At 44.3% G+C, this 11,661-nt stretch overlaps 1 protein-coding gene across 5 annotated transcripts in view; it reads left to right on the top strand.

Annotated features, from left to right (window-relative positions):
- The first annotated feature begins 1,359 nt into the window (after window positions 1-1,359).
- The window catches only part of RUFY2 (RUN and FYVE domain containing 2), a 28,412-nt gene continuing 18,110 nt past the window's right edge, over window positions 1,360-11,661 (top strand). The window contains exons 1-7 of one of the 5 annotated variants that reach the window (XM_038139950.1): window positions 1,360-1,429; window positions 3,872-4,045; window positions 4,538-4,655; window positions 5,847-5,948; window positions 7,120-7,243; window positions 8,849-8,910; window positions 9,475-9,540. In XM_038139950.1, coding sequence (XP_037995878.1) covers window positions 1,426-1,429; window positions 3,872-4,045; window positions 4,538-4,655; window positions 5,847-5,948; window positions 7,120-7,243; window positions 8,849-8,910; window positions 9,475-9,540 — 650 coding nt within the window. In that variant the 5' untranslated portion in view covers window positions 1,360-1,425. Of the gene's footprint in view, window positions 1,430-1,562; window positions 3,774-3,871; window positions 4,046-4,537; window positions 4,656-5,846; window positions 5,949-7,119; window positions 7,244-8,848; window positions 8,911-9,474; window positions 9,541-11,661 lie in introns of those variants that run through there. The other 4 variants (XM_038139949.1, XM_038139948.1, XR_005257300.1 and 1 more) reach the window with 4 other exon arrangements.

Here is an 11,661-nt window from a genome sequence, read left to right as displayed (position 1 = left end):
ATAAAAAAAGGAAGTTGTTTTATGCCAGACTAGCAGGATCAGGGTGTGAGTACTTCAGAATTGTTTAATGTTTAAATGTATAGGTTCCTTTTCCCCTGTAAGAGGTGGGAAGGGTGGCTATAAGAAGTGTCCCTGTCACCATGGGCTGTGGTCTGTCCCTGTGTTGCCCTTGTCCTTTGGTCCTTCCTTGCAGGCCCAGGCAGTGACACCCTCTGTACTGTTTTGTGCAGTCTCTGAAGCTGGGCGAGGTAAAGAACGCCTTTTTATCTTACAGGTTACTGGTTAGCCTTGCCCACAAAGGTGAGAGGAAAGAATAATTATTAAGCAAAGCATATTGTAGTGCTTACTGTAGTGCAGTAAGCATCAGCTGAGATCCCATCTGGCTACGACAAATGTGCTTGGTGATAAACAGCTCAGTGAGTTTTAGTTCTTTTCTAGCCAGATTCACATTCCTGGGCTTTTTAAAATTAAACCCTAAAAACGTACATGTTTTTTTTTTTTAAATACCCGTTTTGATTCCCCAGCACATTACCTTTGAAAGTACCAAACTCACATATTTTTCTAGAATAATATTATTTATTCTCATATATGCTATCCAATGCTACAGCATTTTTATCTGGAATAAATGCCAGGGATTGAAGCTTCATGTCACAACAGAAGGGTAGAGCAGCCTGAAGTTCGTGCTGCCTGGTTCTGCTTAGCTCCTGCCCGAGGCTTCCTGTGCCCAAGGCTGCCCTGGTGCTCTTCCCCATCCCTGTGCCTGATGCTGCTCTGTGGCAGCTCCCTGCGGGTGGGCAGCTGGGGGCGGGGGATATCGCGACAGGGCGATAGGGGCGGGGGCGGTGCCCGGGCGGCGGGGCTGTCGCGATAGGGGCGGGGGCAGGGCTATCGGGATAGGGGCGGGGGCGGTGCCCGGGCGGCGGGGCTGTCGCGATAGGGGCGGGGGCAGGGCTATCGGGATAGGGGCGGGGGCGGTGCCCGGGCGGGGGCTGTCGCGATAGGGGCGGGGGCAGGGCTATCGGGATAGGGGCAGGGGCGGTGCCCGGGCGGCGGGGCTGTCGCGATAGGGGCGGGGGCAGGGCTATCGGGATAGGGGCAGGGGCGGTGCCCGGGCGGCGGGGCTGTCGCGATAGGGGCGGGGGCAGGGCTATCGGGATAGGGGCGGGGCCCGGGCGGCGGGGCTGTCGCGATAGGGGCGGGGGCAGGGCTATCGGGATAGGGGCGGGGGCGGTGCCCGGGCGGCGGGGCTGTCGCGATAGGGGCGGGGGCAGGGCTATCGGGATAGGGGCGGGGCCCGGGCGGCGGGGCTGTCGCGATAGGGGCGGGTCCTCCCGCCGCCGGGGGCGCCGCGCGGCGCGGGCTGAGGGCGGGAGGAGCCGCGGGCCCTGAGGGAGCGGCCGCGGCGGCGGCTCCTCCTCTCCAGCCATGGGTGAGCGCGGCTGCGGCGCCGGGAGCGGGGCGGGCTGGGCGGGGGCCGCGGGGCCGAGGCTCGGGCCGAGGGGCTGCGGGCAGGGAGCGGCCCCGGCGGGCAGCGGGGCGGTGCGGGGCCCGCGGGGCGGGCGGGGCCCGGGTGCGGGAGGGCCGCGGCCGGGGAGAGGCCGGCGCTGCCGCAGGGACGGCGCCCGCAGCCCCCGGCCCGAGCGCTGCGCTCGGCTGCTGTCCGGCCGCGGAGCCGTGCCGCCTCACGGGCCCGGGCTCGCCGCTCGGAGCCGGTGATGCTGGCCGTGCTGTGCGCTGGTGGTACCTGCTGCTGCTGCTGCTTCGGGGAGCAGAGCCCTGCAGAGCTTGTCCTGCTCTCTGTAATGCCCCTTGTTCTGCTCCCTGTAATACCTCGTACGGTACCCGAGCGGCAGCTGGGATTTAGGATTTCACAGGCGATGCTGAATTCTAAATCTTGATTTTTAATTTAAAAAAAATTGTCCGCCATTTATATTTTTAAGAAGCAGCTGAAGAAAAACATGCAGGTAGATCACACTTTAAAAGAGACCTAAGATGCATTTCGTCTCAGAAAGAACAGGCGAGGTCTCGTAATTAAAAGGACGGCAGACATAGAAGTCTGTCTGAGAAGAATCAGCTCCAGAAGTCAGAATGAGGTCACCTGACAAAGGAATTTTCATGATGCCTTTGGGGAAATAGACAGGATGTGTAGCAAGGGAGAGCTGCCTACCCGAAGTCTGCACTGAGCAAGGCGTTTCCTCCTCTAACACTTGTATTTAATTCTGTCAGTAGCAGAGCTAATGAAAGAGCAGGATGTGTGCTCTGCCAGCAGAAAGGCTGCTGCTGCTGCCAGCCTCCACCTGTCCCGGGGATGCTGTGCTGGTGCTGCTCCTGGTAGAGCTGGTCAGTCCCCGGCAGCTGAGCAGGAAGGAAGGAGCAGACAAAGCACTGAGCTGTGCTGCTGACTGGGGACAGTTTTGCCAGAGCCCTGCCTCTCATTATGTTGTTGTTTCTAATGTCTCCCGGGGTTTTCTGTTGAAGTTCTGGGGAACTATAAAAGCAGATTTTAAGGCTGTCGCAGGTACATAACCTCAGTCATTATTTTTCCTAGAAAGCAGAGATAGGTTATGTTTGGGGTAGTTGGGTATTTAGCAGGCAACTAGGGAAACAGAATATTAGAAAGAAGTTTTCAGGGTTTCTAATATCCAATCCCTAAATACCTGAAGTCTGCAGGAAATGAGACAAGTCATTTCACTGCTGTTGAGGAACTGAGAAAATGCCCATCTGTTATGATGATTTGGGTTCTTTGTGCTTTCTGACTTGCAGACAGATACAGTCTGTATCAGATACCAATATTCAGATTTGCAAAGGAACAGGCTCACATTTTTTTTCTCAGTCGAAAATCTTTCTAGATATTTTGACATCTGTGTCTCAGTGTCTTTTAAAAAGTTCGGGTTTTTACTTCACTTGTTGGATTTAATTAAGCAGTAAATCATCAACTCTTTTGTTTCTTTCCAGGTTACTTTGATGGTAATGAATAAACAGAGGCTTGTTTTGTCTCTGGGAAAATAGGGTCTGGCCTGAATGTTTGAATTGCTTTATTATAAAGGAAAATAAGCTTAAGAATTTCCTGAGCGCTCTGTTCTCAGTAGCAGGATTTCTAAGAAGAGGAACCTTGTCCATTCTGTCAGACTAAGATGATTGTAAAAAACTATGGATTTTTTACTGATGAGATTTAATCCTCAAATGTATTTTTACAGTATACACTTTGTAATGTTTACCAAAAACTTCATGTTAAAGCAAACCCTTTAATTCTTAAGATTTTTGTGTAGAAAATACTTCGTAGCTAGGTGAGGAACTGAATTTTCAGTGTGCAGTATTTTCCAGAAAATGCTCCTGGTTTAGTGGCAGAGACTCTGAACAGCCTGAGAAGGAAGGCATGTGTTTGTGTCACTGTGCAATTAAAGCTACAGTGGGAAGTGATTATATATAAAAAGTATGATGTCTGTGATGTCTGCTTCTGTACACCAAATCAATCCATAAATTAATAGGAAGGCTTGCTTTGATACCGTGGGAGGGGCACTGGTTGCAGCCATGCAGCAGAGGTGCTGTGTTAATTGTAGTGACTTGGCTGCTTCTGAGACCTGCTGGGACAACATGGTACCTAAAAACTGACATTCCCAGCCTGGGAATGACATTACCCATTAAACCCAAAACTGACATTCCCCATTAAACCCATTAAAACACTGAGAATGTGCTTTGGATTGGATGCTCCTCTATGGCGTGGTGGTTTATGGCACCTACTGAATTTGTTCTGTTGAGTTTATTAGGTGAAGGTAAGTTTTCCTTTTAACAAGGTGGACGTGAAGCGCTTTATTTCTTTGTGTCACTCCTACAACTTGAACCATAACATTTTTTTTCTCTGTTGTCTTAGCTGTAAAGGACCCTACAGCTGTAGAAAGAGCAAATTTATTAAACATGGCTAAACTGAGTATCAAAGGACTCATTGAATCAGCCTTGAGCTTTGGGCGCACTCTGGATTCTGACTACCCACCTTTGCAGCAGTTCTTTGTTGTCATGGAGCACTGCCTGAAGCATGGCCTGAAAGGTGTGCAAATTGGTCTAGCTGCATATTTCTCATCCCAAACGTGCCATTTTTTTCCTTTCTTTCTGGAAGTAGATAAAAAAGTGTAATGTTGCATAAAGAATTGAAAAAAAAATGTAAATGGTCACCTTTTATAATGAATAGTGTAATTATTAATTCTTCACCACATATATTTCCACATTTACCAACTTGTCATTTTGTGCAGCATTTGTTGTAAGTGGTCCAGGGTTTACCAACTGCATGTATGTACGTAGTGTATATTTTTAGCTGGACATCCTTCTTATATTATTATTTTTTCCTAGCATATCAGTTTTATATTCACAGCAAAGTAATTTGGAAGTTAGCTTTGGATACTGGTGAGCCGACCAGTCTCTCAGTTAAGAGTTATGTGGAACTCTGGACTCAGCAGTTAACCCTTTCACACACCAGATATTATGAAGGAAGCTACTGCAGTAATTTAAATTAATTTGGTTACTTGATATTTTCTTTTCATAGTAAGAAAATCCTTTCTAAGTTACAATAAAACCATCTGGGGTCCTCTGGAACTTGTGGAGAAATTATATCCAGAAGCTGAGGAAATAGCAGCAAGTGTCAGAGATTTGCCTGGCCTTAAGTAAGTAGTATTGTTAAAACGCAGCAGGACCTGACTGAGAATCTGCAGGTGTCTCATGACTTCATTTGGCATTAATCAAGCCTTTGAACAGCTGGCACCTGATGTTGGGGGAGAGCACAGGTGAATGGGAGGTGGATTACAATGCAGAAAGGAGCAGGTTGTGTATCAGTCGCTCTGCAGTCTAGAACTGCAGCAAACGTTGGTGAGTGCAGTCAGCAAAGGCTGTATCAAACCACAAGGTGACATACCAAAGAGGAAAGAATTAGGCAGCTTTTGAGATTCTTGCCTGCACAGTCCTACTCTGTTGTAAATTTATTCTCTTCCCATTCCAGTGCACTCTGCTTTTGTATTTAGCTTTTTAATTGGCCCTCCATGAAATTCCAAAAGGGCTTGGTTGCACTGACTGGTGCAGGGTAGCACAAGAGTTCTAATGTAGAGCTTTAGACCTTATCTAAAGCATATAGGCATGTAAATTATTATTTGCTATTGTGGCAGGCCAGAGGAAGTAATAACCTTTGCCAGGTGTGTTACTCTCTTCCTGTCCTAACACAACTTGTGAGGGGTTTTTCTTTTTCATTGATATGTTTACCATTTGTAAGTATGCAAACACTAGAAAAGGAGGTTCTAAAGGTCCAGGTGTAATCTTCTGGATATTAGTGTTTGCCAGTTACATAGGTCTTCATCTTTTTTGGCATTGTCTTCCCAAGATAGCACTGAAGTTGCGCGCAATTGAAGGTAGGACTGAGTAAGGGTTGGGTAGGGCCAGGGAATAGGATTGGGAAGGGAAGCTGCCATGGTGGCTTGTGTGGGCTTTTGGTGCATTTTCTTGCAGTTGCCCTCAACTCTCAACAAACAAATTGCAGAAAGGAGTCTCAACTGCTGCAAGCATTTTACTTCAGCAGAACACGGCACTTTCAAGATTACCAGGCTGTAGTGCAGTCTATGCTCTTGTTTTCCCTGGGCCTGCTCCCAAGCTCAGCTGAGTAGTTGACAATCTTTCTGTTGTCCTGAAGCTTGGAGTCAAAGCATAAACATTATGGCTTTCCACATGGTGATGCTCAACTAATAGTTTAAAATACTCCTTCAGAAACAGCAGTTGCTCCACCAGTAGACTGATAAGGTGTTAAAGAGCATGGTTTAATCAATCTGTTGGTAATTTGGGGCTGTTTGGCCCGATGGCCTTTGTTTCAGGACGCCGCTGGGCCGTGCCCGGGCCTGGCTGCGGTTGGCACTGATGCAGAAGAAAATGGCTGATTATCTTCGCTGCTTAATCATTCAGAGAGACCTCCTCAGGTAAACAATTCACTGGAGTTTGTTTGCAATTTATTTTCAGAGGTTTAGTCTCCTAAAAAATAATCCTGCATTTCCCCACTGTGCACTGGGGAGGAAATGACTTCATCTCTATCATGTGTGTGGTTTCCACTGAGCTGCCATTGGAAAGAGGGCTCTGGCTTTGAGCTTTGCTTTCACAGTTCTAACACTGGCATTGCTCTCTTCTGGTATAACTTCTCCTGTCTGATGGAGTCACTCAAGCACAATGGAGAAGGATGCTTCTTCATTTCAGTTTTATAAGCTATACATATTTTTAAGACTGACTGTGCCTAGATAACACTGGTATGTCAGGATGTCACTGGTGTTGAGCAGCTGTGGACTTTTCCAGTGAAAAGACAGTTTGTAACATAGAATCTAAAATTTTATTTAAAAAGTACAAGGAGAAGAAAGTGCTGATATTCCCTTGCTTAGGAAAGTATTTATAGTTGTAGTGGTTTTGGTGCAAAACTATGACAATATTTTAAGAAACTTTTTAGCATTTCAGCCCTTTAAGTTTTTCTTTTATCCATTTAATCTCTTCCTTGGGTCCTTGAATTTCAAGCATGTATTCACTAAATTCCAGGCTTTTTTTTTTTTTTTTTCACAAAAAGGTAATTATTTTGCCATTCTTCATTTGCATTGCTTGTAGTGCTTCTTAAGAGTTGTCTGACTCATTGTGGCCAAACATCCATTTGTTGCAGTACCCTCTTCAACACTGGCTGATAGGAGGTGTAGGGAAGAGCCTTTTCTCTTGGGTTGGTGTTTGGTGTTTTTCTCTTTTTCTTTTTCTTTTTCTTTCTTTTCTTTTTCTTTCTTTTCTTTTTCTTTCTTTTCTTTTTCTTTCTTTTCTTTTTCTTTCTTTTCTTTTTCTTTTTTCTTGTCAAAGTAAATCTTGTCACCCTCCCCACTGTGTCCCAGCCATCTGGAGCCTAAGGCAGTATCTTTGTTTTTAATAGCCTCTGAGACAAAGTGTGCACTTTGAATTTTTAAATATTTATGAGGTGGAAGTATGGGCAGGGCCTGTTCATCTTTACGGATGCTGTAGTAAGGCTACAGTAGGAGAAAATCTAGATGTGTATATCACTTCTGATTAATTTATTGGCTGTATATAGAATGAATATACCAGTAAGATGCAATTTTCTCCTTCACACAGTGAGTTTTATGAGTATCACGCACTGATGATGGAGGAGGAAGGAGCGGTGATTGTTGGGCTGTTAGTGGGGCTGAATGTGATCGATGCCAACCTGTGTGTGAAGGGAGAAGACCTGGATTCACAAGTAAGTCCATGCAGGTAAAGGAATGTACATGAGAGTCTTCTGTACTTTTTTGTGGATTTTCTTTCTGTACTTTTCTGTGGATTTTGTTACTTTGGAGCGGTGACTTGTTAGAAATCCTGCCTGAGACTGTTCAGGGTGTGATGGTCCAGCTCCTGGGTCTGTGGGGCTGTTGCCTTAACCTCACTATCAGCGGGGTCAGACCTTTGAATGGAGATAATGGTCAGAGTGCAAGGGTGAAGTTTTGTGCTTTGTCCTCAAATGGGAGCAGCTGTAGCAAGGCAGAGTTCTTTCCCTCTGACTTGTGTGAGCCATCCTTTTCTTCTGTGGGACAAGTATAATTCCTTGATCAGTTTACCCTGCTTGGCTCATTTATTGCTGTTCTGGAGCATCATAGGAATGATACAGGGCCCTGAAACAAACACTCTCTTATGACCTCTTAAGAGGCTGACTACTTTGATTCTGCAAAGCAAGACGTGGAATTCTTCCTGCTTTGAATGGGCTTTGACTTTTAACCCTGATCTTTTCCAAGAAAATATTAACAGATTCTGTTTAAAGGCAGATGCGCAGGTATTTGTAAATAAATGTAGACTGTGTTCAGCCCTGATTGGGTTTTTTCAGCTTCTTTGTGGAAAAAAATCATAGTAGCTTAAGTGATTATTACTGTATTCATATATTTGATGAAAAAACAGCTCCTCTGGGAAAGAGAAGTTACAGCTAATTGTGTGTGTGTGCTTTTGAATCCTGTGGTTAACTTGTCCTCAGTTGTTTGTTCTAGTTACTGTGTAATGTTAGTTTCAGGCACTGATGTTGTGTAAAAGAAGATTTACATTTAACATTTACATATAACATTTACAGGCCTGTAATTACAGAAAACTTATCAACGTGCTCTTAGTGTTGAGAATTAAATATGTGTATTATAGACCACAAAATCTGTTGCTAGCTGCAGCTCTGTTATCACTGGGTGTTCTTGCTGCATGAGAGAGAAAACTCAGTTTGAGAAGGTAGTAGTGGCAGATGAGATTCTGATTGCAGTGTGTCCCAATTTGACATTTGTAACATGTCCAGAATAATTCGGTTTGTGAAGAGTAGTATAAAGAAGGCACCTTCTCAGAGAAGCCAGAAGCAGCAGGTTTTATTGAGCAGAAAGGTGAACTTCTGAACCTTGATGGAAGTCACAGCCAGGAGCATAGTTTTGGTATGTTGACAAAATGCTGCTCAGTGGTGAAATGTGTTTATGCAGCCGTAGTGAATTGAAATAAAGTAACTTTTGTAGATAGAACATTTTACCTTATTTATTAGAGATGGTATTTTGCTTTAATCAGAAAAACATGTTTTCAAAAAGTTTTTTGTGAAGAGACTTTTTAGAAAAGACATGGAAAGAACAAACAGGACCCTGACAGGAGAGCACCGTATGAACCAAGTAAATATTAAACTTAGTAAAATCTTGTTTAAAGTGTTATATTTCAGGTTTTTCAGCTTCTGGCTGAAACTGGATGAACCTTAAAAATGCTGTAACTGAGTTTTATCAATTTCATAAAAACAAGGCTGTAAATATCAGCAGCACTTATTTGTATGATATGAAACTGTACCTTTGCTCTCCCCTAGGTTGGGGTGATTGATTTCTCTGTGTATTTGAAGAGTGATGATGACATTGGGGGTAAAGAAAGGTATGTCCTCAGAAAATACCTCCTCTTCTCTATGTTAACAGATGATTTCTTGGCTGGGGCGGGTTCTTTTAGAAATGAGTCAGGTTCTCTGAAAATGAAATGTTCTGATCCTGAGAAGAGTGCCCCCCAGTGTGTTGTTCTGTGTTATTAGTTAGCTGGAGGAATATTTGCAGTCTGAAGCAAACCTCAGCAGCATCACCTCCTGCCTCCAAGTAGGGGAGGCTTGCCAGGTGGCAGTGAAAAGGAACCTGCAGACCTTTAAGCCCTCAGCTTGGGATTTAGTCAGAGTTTCAAACAACCAGAGTTATGGCAGAGTAAATGAACATCCTTATCCTTCTCAGACTGTTATGTTTCATGTAGAGAAATTGTTTGCAGTTAAAGCATTGGATTTTTTTGTGTCTCATTGATACATGTATGTTGTTACCTTCATGAGCATGAGATGAAGTTCCTTCCTTTCTTTTTAAAAACACGATTGAGATGGACATTTGCATATGGTAAACGTGTATATTTTCAGTCCATAGTTTAGTACATCATTTTGTTAATTTTATTTTGTGCTTGCTTTAGAAATGTACAGATTGCTGCGATATTGGACCAAAAGAATTATGTTGAGGAACTAAACAGGCAACTGAAGTAAGTATTACTTTGAAGTATGGGTGTCAGGCCAGGCTTACAGGTAAATGCCTTTTGTACCGCAGCTTTGTGAGAGAACTTCCGAGAAAAAGCTGCAAATTCTCCATGTTTAGACTGAAGATTTAGTGAAGTAGGAAAAGACACTCTCCTGGAGAGCTCAGTGTCAGTTTTCATGCTTTTGGGCAGTCAAAACCTTTATTCTTCAAAGAAACATAAAACCAACAGGCCAGAGCTGTGAAGGTTCTCATGATTCAAAACATCACAGGAATGAAAACTTGGTCTGGATTCTAACTGTGTTCCATTTAACAGTTTGCCAAAAGTGGTTTTGAGCGTTCTGATGAATCCGTATATTTTTATTTCTTTGCCTTGCAGAATATTTTAGTTTGTGGTTTTAATGTCCAGGACTGAAACTGAATAAGTTCACTGCTTGCTAGAAGCTACTTATATGTGGTAGGTTGAGGTTCCCATTGAAATAATTTTCAGGAAAGCAGCATTTTCCTCTTGCTTTGCTGGATGGAACAAACCTAGTCCACCACTGTGCTTGTTACTGTGCAAATAGAAGAACAGTGATTTAAATTCTCTGAGGAGTATTGTACAAAATTGAAGTCTGAGGGGCTAAAAAGCTAAAAAACCCCAACAAACCAAACTAGACAACAAAGCCAGAAAGAACTTCTGTAGAATCTCTGGCACAGCTGATCTAGATCCTTTTTGAAATGTAATAATCTTTTTAAATTTTTAATGCTGGTAATCTGGATCATTGGTTATGTCACGATCTGTCCTTACGAACAGGGTTTGTGATGGTTTGTTAGATTGATCTCAAGGTACAAAGCACCAGCACGGCTTGGGGGTTTGCAGTAATAATCAAAACCAGTGCACTTTATTGAAGGATCGCAGCAAAAATGCCTTGGAGGGAATTGGGGAAAAAGGGAAAGCATAAGGAAAAGGGTAGAAAAGAAAGGGAGGTTACAGCTACCAAACATAGAGACGATGTCCTTCGAAGTCCAGTCGAGGGGTACCTGTCACATTCGTGTCAGGGGAGATCTCAAAACCACGAGCTAACCCGGGGGTTTTTATTCAGTCTCAGTCTTTGGGAAGAAAAGGAGTTTTTTCTGTATTAGGGTCTCATGTCTCAGTCCTTGGAGAAAAGGCTTCTCCCATCTCAGTCCATCTGTCACGGTAGCTGTATGAAGGGTTTTGTTTTCCATGGGGATCACGAAAAGGTCATCTCAGAGGTCCAGCCAAATTGGGACCTGGGAAGATTCCAGGATCACTGTTGCAGAGCGATGCAGGTGAGGTAAAAGGGCACAACGCCCCCTTCTCCAAGCACACCTGGTGAACAATAACTTGGCAGGCCAGAGGCTATGCTCCGGCCTCGTGAGCTTGGCAAGCTCCCACCTAAACAGGATCCTGTACATTTTCGGCAGTCCTAGTTTCTGCCCTTTGTCATGACGCAAATCGTGAGGCAGATGAGAGAAATTTCGGACAGAGTCTTACAGGTTACTATAAGCCTCCTGTCGGAGTAAGGCTATTCTGCTTTGAAATGGTGTCACTGAGCAGGAACCTTCAACAGCACAGAAAAGCTGAGCACATCAAATATGAGCAAAATGAAAGTCAAGGAGGAGAAAAGGAGCTATCACAATTAAGAGCAGTGGTGTGTTCTTGTGCTCTGGTTTATGCACAGAATTTCCTGTCAGATCAGTGATTCAGCAACTCTCCTATTTTATTTCAGTTCAGCTGTTTGTGTTTAGACATCCTAAAATTCATTAATCTCTGTGCCCTGCTGTCCCAAATGAACTGGCAACTTCTGAGGACACCACAGAGAAATATGTGAAAAAGTAAATGGTGTTACAGAATAGGTTTTCTGTTTCCCTGTGTGTGAAGTGCAGCCTCAAAAAAAGGTGCTTCCTGCAGAAATAGGCAGTCGGGTTATGGAAGAGGCCTGGATGTAGTTTGATGCTATAAAAAGCAACAGAGTAGTAAAAGGCAATAAAACTCTGGCGAGACTCCTAAATGAAGTCAAGAAGCATCAAGAAAGAGACAGCCTGAGGACGAATCTCAAAAAATGCAGAGAAGCAAATGACTTTATAAAAGCAATGCATTTTGGAGGAAGAGAATCTGGAG

This window comes from Motacilla alba, chromosome 6 (genome assembly GCF_015832195.1).
Source record: "Motacilla alba alba isolate MOTALB_02 chromosome 6, Motacilla_alba_V1.0_pri, whole genome shotgun sequence".
NCBI classification, from domain to species: Eukaryota; Metazoa; Chordata; class Aves; order Passeriformes; family Motacillidae; genus Motacilla; species Motacilla alba.
The sequence above is the reverse complement of the archived record's forward strand: the minus strand, read 5'-3'. Positions and strand labels throughout refer to the sequence as shown.